General features: G+C 32.2%; 1 protein-coding gene and 1 pseudogene across 1 annotated transcript; both read left to right on the top strand.

Moving 5' to 3' along the window:
- On the top strand, window positions 2,100-3,202 carry LOC104789366 (annotated as a pseudogene).
- Window positions 14,304-15,911, top strand: LOC104789359 (ammonium transporter 1 member 3-like). Its single transcript, XM_010515073.1, has one exon. The coding sequence runs from the start codon at window positions 14,320-14,322 to the stop codon at window positions 15,814-15,816; it is 1,497 nt and encodes a 498-aa protein (XP_010513375.1). The 5' UTR covers window positions 14,304-14,319; the 3' UTR covers window positions 15,817-15,911.

The following is a 20,441-nucleotide window of genomic DNA, read 5'->3' as shown; positions in this document are numbered from 1 at the left end:
GAACGCGTACGTGTTGTACTCAACCACACGTTTTTTAGTAAATTTCGGTGGATATATGATTTCAACTATGGAAAAGATGAAAACAATACATTAATTTTGTGAGATGATCATATAATATTATAACAGAAATAAGAAGAGAGTATACAATCTTACAAATATCTAAGCATAAGAAAATTATAGGACCACCTGTCCCATGGTGACATACAAAGACCACAAACTCTTCCTTAATTATTTGGTTTGTTTCTATAATTTATTGTCATAATTCCTTATGTGGAATCCAACGAATCTTATACGACAACAACAAAGATTAGTGTGAGATCGCATATATAAATCTCCTCGACACTTGGAGAAACCTTAGTGGTTCAAGTATGTTTATAACCTTAATATAATCGGCCAGCACCATGAATTTCTCTTTTACTTTATAATTACGTATGCGTTTTAAGAAAAATGTTCATTAAGGAAGTTAAATAATTACAATAAAATATCCCTTGCATTAAACCCTTAGATCATATACGTGGCAACAAAACACAAGTTCTAAATAACTTTAGTATAAAAGGATTATTCTGTTGGATTTGATGCCTCGTTACACCATGTTACCCAATGCCTTAACATTATTTCTTTAATCTTCTGAAGTGGAATATGATTATATTTATAACTAATAGCCCTGTAATGTCACCGTTTGGTGAATGAGAATGATAAAGCCTAGGCGACTAATTATAACATTATAACATTTAAATTTGATGTACTTTCATAGATTTTTCGATGGTATAGTTCAGTTAAATAAAGGTTTGATTTGATTAAATTTTTGTTTGGTTCTTTTTGGTTTTAGATTTAGATTGAATATAAACTTTAAACCTTTTGAATAATTATTTTAAGTGAAATTATATATGTAATTGAAATATAATTATTTGTCTATCTAAATTCAAAATAGAAATTTTTGGTAAATAGAACTTTCTAGTTCGGCTAGATTTTATCCTAGTTTCTGGTTTTTGTTTAACATTTGAAAATTATTTGAGTTTTAAAAGTTGGTAGTATGTGAAAGGATGTTTTTGGGAGGAAACTATAATGAGCTTTGTTGAGGCAATAGAGAAAAGAAATTCACCGGGAAGGTCATCTCAAAACATTCGGTATCGGTATGATGGCCGTGGAAATCTTATGATTCCATCACATACTTAGGCTGGATTTTGTTTACAAAGAGACGATTACATGAACTATGGAGAAAATTTTAGTCATGAACTATGTATAATATACCTTATTAAAAAGGATATTTTGTTAGGTTTTTGAAACATATTGTGTAGAGCAAATTTCAATGATGCATTTTTCTGAAGATTAACCCGCTTTTTTTAATCTACAAGATGTGATTTGTTTGCTCCATGTTAACTATAATTTCTCCCAATATTTCACGTTTTTGTAATCTTCAGACTATCTAATTTGTATTTCTAAAGTTTATTTTTTGAGATTACTTTTGTAAACGCTTATCCTCCAACTTATAACAACTAAATAATGAATTTTCTTTTTATTAATGTATGATTGGTAAGAGAAGTTTAGTCGTTTGGATTTATTAGTCCATCAGTATTTTTTTCATCCTCAATTTAAATTCAAAAGAAAATGCACCAACGAGAAGGGGGTAAATTAGTATTTTGTGTACGATGATGCCTTTGTAAATCAAGAGTTAAATGGACAGAGGAGAGGCTAATCAAGAGTTATGACTACGACCTTTGAAAAGGGACAATGAGAGCACCCAAGTTCTTGTCATTCTTTTTTGTTTACATTATAATTCTGATTCTTTTCTTCTTGGGATAACATTTGCTGAATAGATTAATCATTGTTATTTACTAATTAAGAGCTTGTATAACTATTTTTGTAATTTAAGATGGAAAAGTATATCAATTGCACGGAACTGTCTTTTAGGTAGTGGTTAGATTATAATTATGACTATAAAAAAGAACACAGCTCTGAAAATGTAAAAAGATCTTTGTCTTGTCACTAGTCTATACTCATACAAAAAAAAAAGGTGGTGGAGCCAAGGAGAGCTAGAGTGAGTGCATATATAAATAATGAAAGGGGAAGAGGAAAAACAGAACACAACACAACACAAAGACAAAACAGAGGAACACTTAGGCTTCACAAGACAGAGAGACAAAAAGAGATTAGTGGGTCTGTGAGAGAAGGAGAAGACACTACTTCTCTAGTTTAGCTTTCACTGAAAGAAAAAGAAAAAAAAACTAAGAAGAAAGAATGAGTTTGTGGGGAGCGATGGGAGGAGGATGGGGTGTGGTAGAAGAAGGTTGGAGAAAAGGGCCTTGGACTGCTGAAGAAGACCGCCTTTTGATCGATTATGTGAGGCTTCACGGTGAAGGCCGATGGAACTCTGTGGCTAGGCTCGCCGGGTTGAAGAGAAATGGCAAAAGTTGTAGGTTAAGATGGGTCAATTACCTAAGACCAGACCTTAAGAGAGGACAAATCACTCCACATGAAGAGACCATCATCCTTGAGTTACATGCTAAGTGGGGCAATAGGTAAAAATACTTTAAGCTTTTGATTGTTTATTTTTGCCACTAGAAGTTGACATATTGTAGATCTACTCAAATAAGAAATTTCGTCTTTCTTTCTTATTTCATGATCTTTTTGACTGATGATTTATATTTGTAGGTGGTCGACGATTGCACGTAGTTTACCGGGAAGAACAGACAACGAAATCAAGAACTATTGGAGAACCCATTTCAAGAAGAAGACAAAGTCTCCAACTAACAATGCGGAGAAGACAAAGAACCGTCTCTTCAAGAGGCAACAATTTCAGCAGCAAAGACAAATGGAGTTACAGCAAGAACAGCAGTTGCTTCAATTCAATCAAATCGACATGAAAAAGATCATGTCTTTACTAGATGACGACAACAATAATGGTGATAATACCTTCATGTGCCTCAACAGATCATACATTCAACAACAAGCTCTGGTTGTGACCCAAATACTAACGGGTATTACCCGGTGGTTCCTGTGGCAATACCCGAGCCTAATGTGAATGAAGATAGCGCTATTTGGAACGGTTTATGGAATCTAGATTTTGAAGGACAAGGAAGTTTTGGTGGTGGTGCTTGTTCCCTAAGGGATCACTGTTTCGGGAACATGGCTATTCCCTTCTGTTAACTTGACCTTTTAAATATCTTATCTTCCGGAGAATGAAAGATAATAACTTGATCGACAAGTTAGGTCGAGTTTGAGTTTAGTTTGATTTCATCTATTTTAGATTTTTGGTTTATCATAAGTAATTTTGCTATGAATTGTGTGCGATGATGTAAGAAGCTCGTTTTAGCTGTGCCAAGCTAAAAGGGTGATGTAGTAGAGACTAGAGAGTCTATCCAAGAATGGCTGTCAATCGTTATACAACAGTACAACACAACTCACTCCAATATATCAAATAAAAAATTTGTTATTTGGATATTTAGTGAGAAAATATCTTGATGAGATTAACAAATTTTAGTATATTATTCCAACTTGGAGTATTCTATTGAGTTTCTTAGATTAATAGAAAGCTTTCTGAATGTGGTTGCTTTTAATAGTTTAGGACTTATATGTTGCGAGATATATGTACTTAATTAGCTCTCCTTAAACATTGAACTGCATTGTCAGTTGAATAGTCTGGATCATCATCATACATCTGTCTATTATAAAGATCGACTTTAAAATGTGAAAAGAGAAAGTTGTCTATGAGAAATTAAAACTAAATATAAAAATGATGCTAATTTTTCAAACAATAATATACTTCTCAAAAATTTCTTTAGTTAATTTCGCTTCTTTGTCTATATTTATTTATCTTTCTTCCCAATTTTATATGGATCTTAAAAGTATATTGATTTTTTTTCGGAAGCTCATTTTATTCAGTTATTGATCAAAATTTCTTTTGATATTTGGAGTTTAATTATTCAAAAGTGCTATTTTTTTGCATATTAATAGAACTATAGAAGTTAGTTTTACCGGATAGCAAAATAAAATATCTTCTAATGGTGATGCAATAGAAGACAGAACAAATATTATAAAGATAGTGCAGTTTGCCCAAAAAAAAAAAAAAAAGGTAGTGCAGCTGAAAAGAAAAACAAGAACACGGTTTGAGCTCATATAATTATTATTAATTTTAACAAATAAAAATGTTAAACATGAATTGGATATTTTAGAATTAAAATGTTATGAATTAAAAATTTTCTTTTGAACTCATTAGAGAAAATGAATGTTTTCCTTTTAATCAGACTAGGTGAAACTCCGCGCGTAACATGTTCTAAAATTATCTTTATTTGCAGTTTTATGTTAGTAGATGTTAAAGTTATTACATGTTAGTGCATCTATAAACATTACATATTATTCATATATTCATTCATATCTAAGTTTCTTCTTATCAATTTTTTTCTTATAACTATGTGTATATATGTTATGTTGTTTTACTTATTTGACAGACATATTTTACGTTAATTATCACAATATTGATTTGAAAATAAAAACTTGAAGACTTCTTTAATTCTCAACTCAATTTCAACATTCGTTCTACTAATGTTTCGGTGACCCGAATACATGTGATTTTCTTCTACTATCATGCCGCTTCTACAAATACTGAACTTAACTATTTAAAAATCTGGTTAGATTATATTATTCAAAATGATGATATTCCAAGCAAATATACAAAATGAAGAGAAGATTCATACTAAGAAAACAAATAGTTGTCTTCAAGCCTCCGTTCCCAATATTATTTTGCTCAAATTCACGACACTCTTCAAGAGTAGGACGCCTTTCCTTTACAGTTAGTGTCACGTTTTTTAATAAAAAAAAGTCAGCTCAACATTCATAGGCTGCCTAGAGACCATCTACGTCTTGGTAGATTAAATTTGCCAGCGTTGTTCAATGTTATAGGCTATGAATCTTGCACTACTTTTTTTTTTGTTGAAATTGCATGAATGGAACCTTGCAAGCTTGGGACTAAGCTGTAAGTAGCATAGAAACGAAAGCCATAAGAGAAAGGAATTTATTTTCTTCTTTACAACGACTAAACCACAATTCACTCTCGATAAAAGCATATTAGTTTTACAATCAGTCCGGATTTTTTTATCCAATTTATTTTACCTAAGTATCGGAGTATCAGTTCGAAGTTAGTATCAGTTCGAAGTTACTAACTCTCACTTGAAATGATCACATAGACAGAACATAAGAGAACATTTTATAAGTTGTCAACTAATTGCAGTCATAAATATTACATGTAGCGTACCTTTTAATCCTCTTGGTGTTTTTGGCCTTACTGTAGCCATGGACCTCCAGCAAATGAGAGAAAATGATGAGTGTTTTCAGTTTTACCAAAGAATAGAAAGTGAATATGATAGATACACTTTGGGAACTCAAAAGAAAGTGTATCTAATATCCATGTGATACGGAAATTCAATTCCATAAATATTGTGGAGTATGATAATGATACGAGAAGCATGTGAAGTTATACATCTATCTTGACATTTTTTAAGTACATTTTATTTTTTGTGTGATCCTCTCTTATCTTTGTATCCAAACAAGTTTCAACTAAATTCTCTACAATCCTTACAACCAAATACAATTATTTTTTTATTTGATAATATTAATTTCCTAAAAACTATCTACCTAATTTAAATCAATATGTTATACTAAAATATAATTCTCCTTGCACTTTTATTTAATCTTATATTTAATTATTTTAATTACTATTTAATACATAAAGTTAATAAAATTTTAGATTTTTTTAGCATATGATGTGATTTGAATTTTTATAAACGGATCTATATTTTAAAAAATTTCTTAGGATATTTATAACCAAACAAATATATCCACATATAGACCTCGAAATACATTTTTAAAGTACAATAGGGTGCCATCACTTTTTGGCTATTTGCTAAATTCGGGTCAGATTTTTAACTAAAATTATAACCGATTCAATTATCCAGATCCTCCTTAAGATTACCGAATATTTTGGGCCGGTTTTTAATCCATAGCGTACTTATTTACATCCAATTAATGTCAATCAATGCCCATTGTATCTTAGGAAAGATCTAATTTACATGCCGAATTTTTTGGGCTGAGTTTGACAAAAATAATTGTTAACACAAATTCTATAATCACATCCCTATAATATATCAACTAATTCAAGATAAACACATCTTAGGAAATATCTAATTTGCGTTTAATAAAGGATTACATATTTGCTAAGTTCTTATTAGCTTTAAATGTACACTATTAATCCAATAATATCAATCGAGAATCAAAATAAAAATATGTCATATCATTCATTCCTAAATCATAACTAACCAAATCATAAAATGTATATTCTCAACATGTGATTCAAGAGTTAATACAAAACTTATCTACAACAGTTAACAATATATATATATATATATATATATATATGCAATTCACCATCGACTACAAGCACCATAAAACTATTACAGTATCATATCAACAAAATAATAGACCCGTGGTGTACTACGGGGTTAAACCTAGTACAGTATTAAAAAATTACAACTATTAAAAATTTACCTGACAGAACAGTGCAACAGTGCAACATCAAATTGAAGTAAATAATGCAAGTTCCGAATATACACTAATTTATTGCGTGCAACAGGGCAACATCAAATTGACCTCTCTAATTTTCCCTAAAAGTTTTCCTAAAAAACGGAGACCATATATGAACAGACAAATTTGACAAAAAAAACCAAGTAGAGAGGATGGAAACACTCACTGAGTAGAGAGGCTCTCTAATTTTGATTTATAAATGGAGTGAAGGTAGTTTCGCTAACCAAGAAATTGAGATTTCAATGGAAATGGTACTGCAATTTCTGAATTCTAGCGAGCTCTTATTCCAATTGGACATATAAGACAAAGGTAACTTCAGTTAAAAATTAGATTGGGGGAGGAGGAGATGAAGTATAACGCTGTGAAGTGGATTTAATATAGAACAATTTTTGGGTTCACTCCTAAACTAAACTCCTTTGTTCACTTCTACTTATTTTAGCCAATGAGAATCTGACATGTCATAATACATTTAAGAACCTATTCATTCATCTCTTTATAAAATAAGGAAACAAAATTTGTATATATTATTATAAAATTAAAAACTTAATCCGCTTATTTATAAAATCAAACTGGTATATAATTTCATTATAATTGTAAAATCTAAACCCTAACCATCTCATTTGTAAACCCAAACTAAAATATAATTTCATTCTAATTGTAAAATCTAAACCCTAACCATCTCATTTGTAAATCCAAACCGACATATAATTTTATTTTAATTGTAAAGTCTAAACCCTAACCACTTCATTTGTAAACCCAAACCGACATATAATTTCGTTTTAATTGTAAAATCTAAACTCTAATCACCTTATTTGTAAACCCAAACCGATACATCATTTCATTCTAATTGTAAAATCTAAACCAAGCCAATAATTAACTTTCCTTAAAAAAATATACATAATTTGTTTCATTAATCTGTTTTGCTTTTTAATTTAATTTTGATTTATTTTTTTAAACAAGAAAATGTATAGAAGATTTTGATTGGTTGAAAAGGAAGAAGTGAATAAGAAGGTTCACCCTAGGAGTGAACCTAAGTATTTTTCTTTAATATAAGGGAGTAAGGGACATTAATGATTATTAAGAATTGAGAAATCGATTTCTCAAATCAAAATCACAAGGAAAGAGTTTGTTGATGTGGCTTAATCACATAAGAGATTTTTTTGGCTGATGTTGCTTGCCTTAGGAGCTTCTTTTTTTTTTTTTTTTGACATCACAGTACAGGATCAGCTCAAATGAGCCAATTGGTAGGAAAAACGTTTACAAAGGTAATTTGATGTGACTCGACTCTTGCACGCCGTGCGAGCTTGTTTGCATTACCATTCTGCGTTCTGGGACTTGGACTAGTGCAAAAGATAGGAACTCCTCCTTATCCGCCTCGATCTCGTCCAAATATGTCTTGAAGGTAGGCCACTCGGACGGCGAAGACACCATCTTCACCAAATCAGAACAGTCTATGAGAAAAACAACATTCTCAATATTTGCACCAATCATACAATGCATTGCCCAGATTAAAGCTTCCACTTCAGCATGGAGGGGTGACAAGCTACGGCGAAGGTTAGATGCACCCATAGTGGGAGATCCCCCCTCAGGGGAAATGCAATACCATCCTCGGCCTGTATATTGGTCAGTCACCTTCCAAAATCCGTCCACATAACATCGGGAGCTGTTCCCATATCTGTTGGCTGCAGCCAATTCCGTAGGCACTGGCCCAGTAGTGGGGTGGGACCCATTCTGGGCTGAAATTCCAACTGTGTCTGCTTGCGCCGAGACCCAAATTTTAGCTTCCTCCTCCGCTAACTGTAAGATTGCTAGCGGACTGGAGTCCAAATTGCTGAAAATTTTATCATTTCTAGCCTTCCAAATATACCATAGAATCCATGGTAAAAAATCCGCTGAAGGATTCTGCTGAAATCTCCAAAATAAAAAGTCCATGTCGGTATAGACAGATTCTGAAGGAAAACAGCCCGGAGATGTCGGGAACGAGGACAGAGCCCAGACCTGTCTAGCCGGAGGACATAAAAAAGAGCATGATTGATTGTCTCCTTAGGTCCACTACAACGGCCACACTCAAGATCACAGGTCATACCACGTTGCTGCAGGTTAGTTGTTGTCGCCATACAACCCGTAATTACTTGCCATAAATAGTGTCTAATTTTTGGTGAAGACCGAATCTGCCAGACAAATGCTTGTAAAGGAATAATGTTAGGGCCAAAGACAGGTACTGAGCCCGCTTGATTCTAACGCAAAGCTTTATACCCAGACTTAACTGTGTATAGACCAGTCTTTGTCAAATGCCAACCCAACCTATCCGGTGAATCTGGTTTACCAATAGGTAAAGCAGAAATAATGGCAACATCCTCCGGCTCGAAAGAGGCCGAGAGTAAAGCCAGATTCCAGGAATGTGAACTTCTGTCAATAAAGGTTTCAACTCTAAGCGTGGGATCAACGAGCGATCCCGAATGCAATGCTGGTCTCGAGGATTGAGCAGGAATCCAGGGATCAAACCATACTAAAATGGAGTCACCGGATCCTACTCGTTTAATGAGTCTTTTGTTTACCAGAGAGCGAGCAGATACCATGCTTCGGCATCCATAAGATGGCGAGTAAGATTTGATTGGATCCAACGGGTTGGAATGCCTATAGTAGAGACCTTTAAATACCTTAGCAAAAATGAGTCTGGAACTGTAACTAACCACCAGAGTTGTTTAGCCAACAAAGCGGTGTTAAAATCATCCAAACACCGAAAACCAAAACCTCCATCGAACTTATCAACACATAACTTATCCCAGGCTATCCAGTGTAGCCCTTGTGTCTCCCCAGAAGCACTCCACCAAAAGTTAGAAACCGCACTAGTAAGTTTCCATGTGACCATTTTCGGAAGGCGAAAACAAGACATGACAAAGGTAGGGACGGCCGTCGCTACAGATTTGATCATTACCTCTTTGCCCCCTCCCCCCTAGATAGCAGCCGGGCAAGCCATTCACCTGTCCGTTTTTGTAATCTATCCTCAACAAAGGAAAAAAACCTTTGTTTTTGAACCTCTTAGACTCTCAGGAATGCCCAAGTAAGAACTTATACCACCCAAATTGATGATCCCCAGTACTCCTTTTAGTTCCTCTCGTAAATCCGCAGGAATGGTGTGTCCAAATTAAACCGAGAATTTCTGGAAGTTTATTTACTGTCCAGAAACTCGTTCCTTAGGAGCTTCAAATAACAACTTTTGTTAGTATGTAAACTTTGGATTATCTTTCTTCAGAATTATGCTTGGATTTGACATTACCTCCTTACTTATCCTCTTGTTTATGTAATTTAAAAGGGTTTTAAAAAGATGGTTTCTAGAATTCCGTATCTATAATAATTCATCTTGAAGTTAAATCAAGTTAATCAAAGTTCATCAAAGTGTTACTTATCCAATATGTACCGTTTAGGTACACGTGGATGTTATCTCTTAACAAACAAAGTAGACTGACAAATAGATTATCAAATCTAAGTGGCCACTAGTAAACGTATAGGGGTTTAGCCTAAATAAGCTTTATTAGCCTGACCATCGTTGCCTTAAATACTCCCAAAGACTTTTGATTTTTCTGCATATTAGTCAAACTGTATATGTATCATGATTTGTTTTTTCTTCAATAAACGTATCTTTCATATGTCACCCAAACAAAGACAAAAAATTCGAAACTTTCAATTATACTCTACAATAGTCAATAGTCTGGATTACATTTAAGTGGTGGTTGTGAGAAACATTACTGAAATACGTACGAAACCCTTAAACTATGCTTTCCGTAAATGTTATTATATTAATGTATTAGAATTATATATACATATGATAATACATATACACAAAATATGTCGATCCGTTGAACTTTAAAACCAAAAAAAAAAAGAAACAAATTATGGAGTATTTTAACAAGAGACTTCAGAGTTAATAGCTTATTCTGTTACAATTTATATAGAAGAACTAGCTGGAAACAATAGATTTCAATGTGACAACTTATATCCAGCGAGGTAGACATCAACGTCCCCAAGCAATGCAAGGTCAACCACTCTTGACTTAATATTTTTTTTGGAAAACATGTTAGTACTAAATTCTTGAATATCTATAAATTTTCTTATGATGATTGGTTGTAGCATTCAATTACTGATATAGGTGAAAACTAATAAATGAAAATATCGCGAATGAAATTGTTAATTTTGATATGCATAGATGAGAGCTATAGACGCCCTAACGTATCATTGTATCGAGCCATGGACTAACCGGCTTACAGAAGAGACCTGTCCTTTAAAGTCTAATTCCATAAATTAGTAAACCACTAACTACTTACTATGGCTTTCCGTATTTAGTTAACATACCTTTTGATATAAANCAAAAAAAAAAAAAAAAAAAAAAAAAAAAAAAAAAAAAGTTAACATACCTTTTTTTTTTGGTGAATTTGCTAACTGACCAAACAAAAAAAATCTGTAGAAAAAAATAACTAACTATTTGAAAAAATTAAGAAATTAGGGTTAGGAGTATAGAAAACTACCAATTTAGGGTTGATAGGTGGTGGTTGATGGTAGTAATGGTGGCCGGCCGGCGGAAGTGGTCGGCGGAGGTGGCCAGCGGAGGTAGTTGTTGGAGAAGTTTGTCGAAGTTGATCGTCAGAGAAAGTCGCCGGAAAAAGTCACCGGAAAAATTTGTCAGAAAAGTTTGCCGGAAAAGTCACCGGAGAAATTTGCCAGAGTTAATCGCCGGAGATGGTGGCGAAAGTGGTGGTTGTGGTGGCAGGGGTCGTGGTGATTGTGATAGTAGAAGTGGTTGGAATAAAGATAATATATGTAATTAATATATAAAATATATAGTATATAAGATTTATATGGTTAGTATGGTTAGTGGGTTAATTATAATTTTTTTAGGTTATTTTTGTCAATTTTCTTTTTAGTTTTTTTTAACATACTTTTTTTTTTGGTACTACACAGTGCTAAAATAATCAATGTGTTATGTGGTAATCGATGATGTCACGGCAGTTCTTGACATTATTTTGTACGATTCTAAAAGCTACCGTCTACTAAAATATAGTCATAATTTATCGTTCGTTACTAAAATAAGTTTGTTTTTGTCTATTTTGCTGTCAACTCTCATTTTCAAGTCATCCGTATATATAGATTACAAGTCGCAAGTGTCTCCAATAATGATTAAGTTTGGTTGACCCTAAAGATGATTAAGTTACACACATAAAATAGAAAGCTTTGATTTTTTTTAAATTAATTAGGATTCATACTCCCGCGATATCACGGGAAAAAGAAGTTAAATTAAATTTAAAAGTATAAATTATTTGAAAGTAACAATATGTAGTTTAAAAATTATATGGTAAAAATAAAATTAAAAATTATCTCAAAAGAGAAAAAATAGTAAATAGGAGTAAAACTACATATTATTAAACATATATAACTGCGAGTTAAAAAATACAACCATCAAAATGAAACTTATGTTAAAAATTTATTGTGGCAGAAAAACTCAACTCTTAATTAAAAATTATTATACGAAAAATCATAATGAATAGAGACAACCTTGTAAATATTTTTGTATGTTTTTGTAACTATAAGTATAAGTTATTTTATGAAAAATTATAGTTAAAAGTAACAAGCATCATAACATTTACTAATATTTATCTTATTAATAAAAAATATTATGAAGAAGTGATCCTAAGTGAAAATATTAGACAAATTATAATAAGTAAATGAAATTTTCTGATAAAAAGATTTTTAAAATAAAATAAATTTCATCAGCCAATAATTATTAAAAAATACACAACTTCTAAGAATAAAATATTAAATATTCAAATCTTTAAAAACACATATTTTACAAAAATTTACAATAAATAAATTTAACTGTAAGTTACATAATTAAAGTTGATTAAATGTATATCTATATTATGATAATCATTTCTAAATCTTTAGATGTATTATAAAATAATGTTGGATATTGAGTATGAAAGTCCATATTATTTAGATTCAACATGAAACAAAAAAAATTGTGTCAACGAACAATGAGTTATTAGTCAATTAAACTATACACATAACAAACATAAATTCAATATGAATAAGAATACCAATTGTTGTATTTTAATAGTCAATTAAACTATCAAAATGTAAATGATGGATATCTAGAAATTGAAAACTTAAAAAACATCTAGCTATTTTTATAACGTGTTACAGAATATTTTATATCATTATAGTTTGAAAATACAACATAACAACTGTTTTATAAATATGAGCTTAGGAGAAATATACACATTATTATGTCAGTATATATATATATATATATATATAAATTTACATGATTATTAATTTATGATATTATTGGGACCATATTTTACATGGAGATTTCAAAAAATATTATTATCTTATTATTTTATCAAATTTTGTTATTTTTTACATTGGCCCAACTTGGAACTAACAAAAATTTATTAGTTTATAGTGTTTGTTAATTTATATAGGTTTTACTGTATATCATATTGGTGAAACAGCAGGGTTTAGAACAATGTTAAGTACATTTATTTATTCTAAATATACATCATACTTACTAAATATAGAGTCTTGATCAACAAAAAAGGGTTAACCACCTGAAATAAACTGAGATAAATATTTTCTTTTCATTTATTAAAGAATACATGAATTATATATAAATATATATTTTGGTTTTAACATGAAGAATATATATATATATATATTTATTGGTTTTAACATGAAGAATTTATAAAATAGTTGATACGTACGGCTCCAATGACAGTTAGATAGAACTTTATCTTGCTTAAACTATATATGTCGTTTGCCCTTTTTCTCATTAATTGAATACTTTCAGAACAGGTCTCAGATGTCAGATATATGGTCTTGGAGGACCATAGTATTATTATATCAACCATGAGGAGTCGTACAGATGCAAAAATAATACTAGTTCTAACTCCATCTGAATAATTTTGGACATATCTAGAAGTTAAGGCCTCAAGTGCAAATTTCAACAACTCAAACGTGGTTCCCGCAAACCCATGTTATCATTTGTGGTTTCAGCCCTCAACAAATTTAATTAGTTTTTGATTTTCAAATTAATTAATACTTTGCAAGATTATCATATATATAAAGAGTGCTGAAAGACAGCACGATTTTTAATACCAGTTTATTATTCCATGTTTGGTTTGTAGATAAAGTATGGTAAGAGAAATCTGATACGGTTGATCTAAGAGAATATTGTATGATTTCATCCTTTGGGATTTTTAATACCAGTTTATTATTCTTATATTCATCATATACTGTAGTATTAAAATTATGTATTCCTTTGCCTTTTTATATTAACAGATTACATGCCTATCACTTAATCACCAAAACCGTATAATATTAGGATCATAAGACATTAAGAAAATTTGGTAGACGACATCTCTGATTCAATAATAAATGTTGTTGGTTACGTCACATAACTTTTAAAATAATTAATATACTCTTAAATAAAACAAATTTCAATGGTCCAGATTGAATAAAAGTCAACCCTAAACTCCCTCTTCCTCCTTTTAAGAGACACACAAGGAGACGGCCTTTCTTCTCCATGTCTCTGTTTCTCTCTTAACTCACAAGTCTCTCAACATGTCGGGAGCTATAACCTGCTCTGTGGCGGATCTCTCCGCCTTACTTGGTCCCAACGCCACGGCGGCAGCTGACTATATTTGCGGCCAGTTAANTCTTTCTCTCTTAACTCTCAAGTCTCTCAACATGTCGGGAGCTATAACCTGCTCTGTGGCGGATCTCTCCGTCCTACTTGGTCCCAACGCCACGGCGGCAGCAGACTATATCTGCGGCCAGTTGGGTACCGTTAACAACAAGTTTACCGATGCAGCCTACGCCGTAGACAACACCTACCTCCTCTTCTCGGCTTATCTTGTCTTCTCGATGCAGCTCGGCTTCGCTATGCTTTGTGCTGGCTCTGTTAGAGCCAAGAATACAATGAACATCATGCTCACTAATGTCCTTGACGCTGCAGCCGGAGGACTCTTTTACTATCTCTTTGGTTATGCCTTTGCCTTTGGTGGATCCTCCGAAGGATTCATTGGAAGACACAACTTCGCTCTTAGAGACTTCCCAACTCTCACAGCCGACTACTCTTTCTTTCTCTACCAATGGGCGTTCGCAATCGCCGCCGCTGGAATCACAAGTGGTTCGATCGCCGAGAGGACACAGTTTGTGGCTTACTTGATATATTCGTCTTTCTTAACTGGATTTGTTTATCCGGTTGTCTCTCACTGGTTCTGGTCCCCGGATGGATGGGCCAGTCCCTTCCGTCCAGCAGATGATCGTTTGTTTAGTACCGGAGCCATCGATTTTGCTGGCTCTGGCGTTGTTCACATGGTTGGTGGCATAGCAGGTCTGTGGGGTGCCCTTATCGAAGGTCCTCGTCGTGGTAGGTTCGAGAAAGGTGGACGTGCCATTGCTCTACGTGGCCACTCAGCCTCGCTCGTTGTCTTAGGAACCTTCCTCCTATGGTTCGGTTGGTATGGTTTTAACCCTGGTTCTTTCACCAAGATACTCATCCCATATGTATCCGGTTCCAACTACGGCCAATGGAGCGGAATCGGCCGCACAGCGGTTACAACCACACTCTCAGGATGCACAGCAGCTCTAACCACACTCTTTGGAAAACGTCTCCTATCAGGCCATTGGAACGTAACCGACGTTTGTAACGGTTTACTAGGTGGATTTGCGGCCATAACCGCAGGTTGCTCCGTGGTAGAACCATGGGCAGCGATCGTCTGCGGCTTCATGGCTTCCCTCGTCCTTATAGGATGCAACAAGCTCGCCGAGCTCGTACGATTTGATGATCCGCTCGAGGCGGCCCAACTACACGGAGGATGTGGCGCATGGGGTTTGATATTCGTAGGATTGTTTGCCAAAGAGAAGTATCTAAACGAGGTTTATGGCGCGACCCCAGGAAGGCCATATGGACTATTAATGGGCGGAGGTGGGAAGTTGTTGGGAGCACAATTAGTTCAGATACTTGTGGTCATAGGATGGGTTAGTGCCACCATGGGAACACTCTTCTTTATCCTCAAGAAGCTCAATCTGCTTAGGATCTCGGAGAAGGATGAGATGCAAGGAATGGATATGACACGGCACGGTGGGTTTGCTTATATCTACCATGATAATGATGATGAGTCTCATAGAGTGGACCCTGGATCTCCTTTCCCTCGTTCGGCTACTCCTCCTCGCGTCTAATGTTCAAGCTTTTAAAATTGTAATTAATTACTATTATGTATTGTTGATTGTTGGAGCTTTGCTTTTTGAAATACAAATCTTGGATAATTTTTCTTTGTTTTGAGTGATCTATCATGTTTCTGTGTTTATGTGTCTTATATCGACTCCATTTTTTCAATTTTAATTTTGCATGCCTCGGCTAATACATATGCTATTTCTTAGAGACTAATACATACATGAGCAATGAGCTTTGGTGATCCTTTAAAATGAGAATGCATTATGCATATATACAACTTTGCTTAGGTTTCCTTTTTGCCGATGGCTTTTATCAGATTGGACTAAACAAAAGTTGTACTTTGGACATCATTTTTCGTATATAAATTTTGAATAATCATATATCTTGTTGATCATTATATTGTACGTGTCTTCCATTTTTCATAAACAGTTTTATCATTTCAGCGATTGTGTACTACCATCTCGTACCAAAACAACAGAACTTATTCATTTCCTTGACCGCCAAGATAGGTTGAGTTTGAATTTTGATGTTAATTTCTTCTTATTCAGATTTTTGTAGCTTTGGTATGAATTGCGTGTGGTATGATGTAGTAGAAAGTCTTTGGATGAATGGTCTATCAATTATTGTAGTATAAGAAAACTCCTTCAAATAGATCAAATAATAAGTTTTTAACTTATCAATTTCAGTGAATTTTTTTTTTTAAGAAGTAAAGGTTTAAGTAGATCGTTCTAACTTGGATTAGTCTAATGAGTTTTTCTTATAAATTACTGAAACTTTTCATTTTTGAGCGAATATAAAACTTTCTAAATATAATTAGTTTTAATAGTAAGGAGATACTAGATAGGAACCCACCGCAGGACTAAATTTTTATTTTTAAAAGCTAAATGTTATTGCTTAGTAGAATTACTATATATATGGATAATGTTTTGTATTGAATTTTACCGTTTTAAAATATCTAAACTATATCATAGAGTTCATTAAGTATTAATTTCGTAGAAATATATGTATATATATATATATTTGAAATTTTGAGTTAATAGTATTTAAATTAAAAATTATATTGTTAAATTATATATAAACAATATTTTTTCATAATAATTACAATTTGAAAATAAAAAGTAAAAAAACAGTCCTTTGCAAGAATGGAATAAAAACACTACATACTTTAAGACAAATATTTTATTTTGATTTTGACATATTAGATATTAAATATGAAATAATAAATACAATGACATTCCTATAAATAAGTTGGAATTCCAGAATTTTTTTCATAAACTGCTGCAAAAATGTATATATATATTATTCATTTTGGTTGTGAGGATATTAGTGATTTATTTCAAATTTCCCTAAACGAATATTTAAAAGATACAATCAATTATCCCTTGTATATACATTCATTTTAGAGACCTACGTAGAATCATGAAACTACGGTGCGATTCCATTAGCTTTTTTTTTTTTTTTTTTAACGTTACACATCATGTTTTTGTGCATATTAGTCGACGTCAAACTGTATTTAAATATTGCAGTTTCTTGTCAAAAGTATCTTGCATATGTCAGCCGAACAAAGACAGAACAGCGAAACTTCATTAACACTGTACAATAATTTAGATTACTATGAACTATTTAAGTGGGTCGTTGTAAAAAAATATTAAAACAAGTACGAACCCTTTAATTAAATTCTTTTCGTAAGTGTTTATATTATTTATACGTTGAACACACAAATAAAAATGTATGTCTATACGTTGAACTTCGAAACCGTGATAACAAATTTTGAAGTAGTATTTTTTTTTTTTTTGGACAAAAAAGAAAACTAACTGGAAGCTGCAGTATATATGTGCAGGGTGGTTTTTCAAGATCCCCTATCAATACAAGTCAACCACTATATATTGAGTTAATTTGTTTTGGCAAACATGTTAATGCGAAAATCATGATTATCTATAGGTTTTCTTATGTTGTTTTTGGTTGTTAAATACACCAATCACTCTACTGTTACATAATGTATATAGAAAATAAAAAAAAGTAATTTCGCTAACAACTTTTAAAAATTTGATATACATAGAGGATAGGTAGACTCTCCGCAATGTGCCGTTGCGTAATTTCATATAAACAGTTAAAGTCCCAATGTGGCTTTTCATATTGAGTAAACAGTTTTAGTTTTTTATAGTTAAATTGTCAGTTGACTTAAATTAAAATATAGTAGTATGCACATAATTACTAATTAGTCAGTAATTACTACGTATTACTAAATAGTTAAATTTGTGTTATGTGGTAATCCATGATGTCATGTTATTTTGTACGATTTTAAAAGCTACCGTTGCTATTAATATATGTGCCTAATATATCGTTCGTCGACACTGAATTTAAAAGTTTGCTTTTGTCTATTTTCATGAGGGTCAAATCTCACTATATATGATGTATTCAAAATCGTGTATGGCTTCTGTTTTCCTAGTAGTTTTGCATCAGCTAATATATAATCAAATAAACTCAATGAATCTATTCATTAGTGAAATATTGATTACACGTATGCCTATAATGATTAAGTTTGCATATAAGCATACATATATAGTTAGTCGGAAAATTACTTTACTTATTGTTAATAAATATTTTATCTATAGTTATTCTTACTCGATCATAATTAAGCTTTGCGGTTTGTCTATGGGATCACATTAAACGTCATTGATTTGATAACTTTTAAGGACTAAGTGCAATTTCCAACTAATAAAACGTGGTTACCGCTAAATCATGTTATCATTTGCGGTTCCGTCAGCCATTTTGTTAATACTTTACAAGATCATCATAATTAAGATTTCTCTTATGAAGAATGCAATATTTTAACATGATTTCCCAAAACAATTGCTGAAATCGATTTCTAAAACTGTTTTGGCATTTAGGTAACTAATCCGGATCAGTACTGATCCTACAATGAAAAGTCTGAACAATATTTGTATGGTTTTACTTGATAAATATTTGGTTGTACAGATGGTTTCCGTTTTAACAATATTTGTATTTGTTTTTCACAGTTTTAGTAGTGTCCATAATCTTGATACAAATCACAAATGTTTAATTTGTTTTTTCATAGTTATACGTTGTAGATGTATATATCTTTGATCGGTTGTTTTTACCTCAAGAACCATAGATTTTTATTGAAAAAAATATTCTCGTTTTACTAGTTGCCACAATTTGTTTTGTTATACTATTTTTTTAATAGAATTTAATTATTTAATAGAAAACTGGTCGAATGAACTTCCCTTTCGTGTGATGTGTGACAGTGTGAGTCGAATACGACGACCAACTCTATCAGGGAATCTTCTTAGATATGTAGATTCCNTATAGTAGTATGCACATAATTACTAATTAGTCAGTAATTACTACGTATTACTAAATAGTTAAATTTGTGTTATGTGGTAATCCATGATGTCATGTTATTTTGTACGATTTTAAAAGCTACCGTTGCTATTAATATATGTGCCTAATATATCGTTCGTCGACACTGAATTTAAAAGTTTGCTTTTGTCTATTTTCATGAGGGTCAAATCTCACTATATATGATGTATTCAAAATCGTGTATGGCTTCTGTTTTCCTAGTAGTTTTGCATCAGCTAATATATAATCAAATAAACTCAATGAATCTATTCATTAGTGAAATATTGATTACACGTATGCCTATAATGATTAAGTTTGCATATAAGCATACATATATAGTTAGTCGGAAAATTACTTTACTTATTGTTAATAAATATTTTATCTATAGTTATTCTTACTCGATCATAATTAAGCTTTGCGGTTTGTCTATGGGATCACATTAAACGTCATTGATTTGATAACTTTTAAGGACTAAGTGCAATTTCCAACTAATAAAACGTGGTTACCGCTAAATCATGTTATCATTTGCGGTTCCGTCAGCCATTTTGTTAATACTTTACAAGATCATCATAATTAAGATTTCTCTTATGAAGAATGCAATATTTTAACATGATTTCCCAAAACAATTGCTGAAATCGATTTCTAAAACTGTTTTGGCATTTAGGTAACTAATCCGGATCAGTACTGATCCTACAATGAAAAGTCTGAACAATATTTGTATGGTTTTACTTGATAAATATTTGGTTGTACAGATGGTTTCCGTTTTAACAATATTTGTATTTGTTTTTCACAGTTTTAGTAGTGTCCATAATCTTGATACAAATCACAAATGTTTAATTTGTTTTTTCATAGTTATACGTTGTAGATGTATATATCTTTGATCGGTTGTTTTTACCTCAAGAACCATAGATTTTTATTGAAAAAAATATTCTCGTTTTACTAGTTGCCACAATTTGTTTTGTTATACTATTTTTTTAATAGAATTTAATTATTTAATAGAAAACTGGTCGAATGAACTTCCCTTTCGTGTGATGTGTGACAGTGTGAGTCGAATACGACGACCAACTCTATCAGGGAATCTTCTTAGATATGTAGATTCCTTGGTCAATTTTTTGCTAACGTATGCTTATACACTTGCACACATCATAAATATTTTTCTTAATATATACCTTTTTGCAATATTCTAATGCAATTCATGTTTTGAGTTAAATTTGATTCCAAATTTGCTTGATTTCTAAATGAAGAATGATCAGAGAATCTTTTTTTC

The sequence above is a fragment of the Camelina sativa genome, chromosome 1, assembly GCF_000633955.1.
Source record: "Camelina sativa cultivar DH55 chromosome 1, Cs, whole genome shotgun sequence".
NCBI lineage: Eukaryota > Viridiplantae > Streptophyta > Magnoliopsida > Brassicales > Brassicaceae > Camelina > Camelina sativa.
Note: the sequence above shows the minus strand (reverse complement) of the source record. Positions and strands in the feature narration are given on the sequence as shown.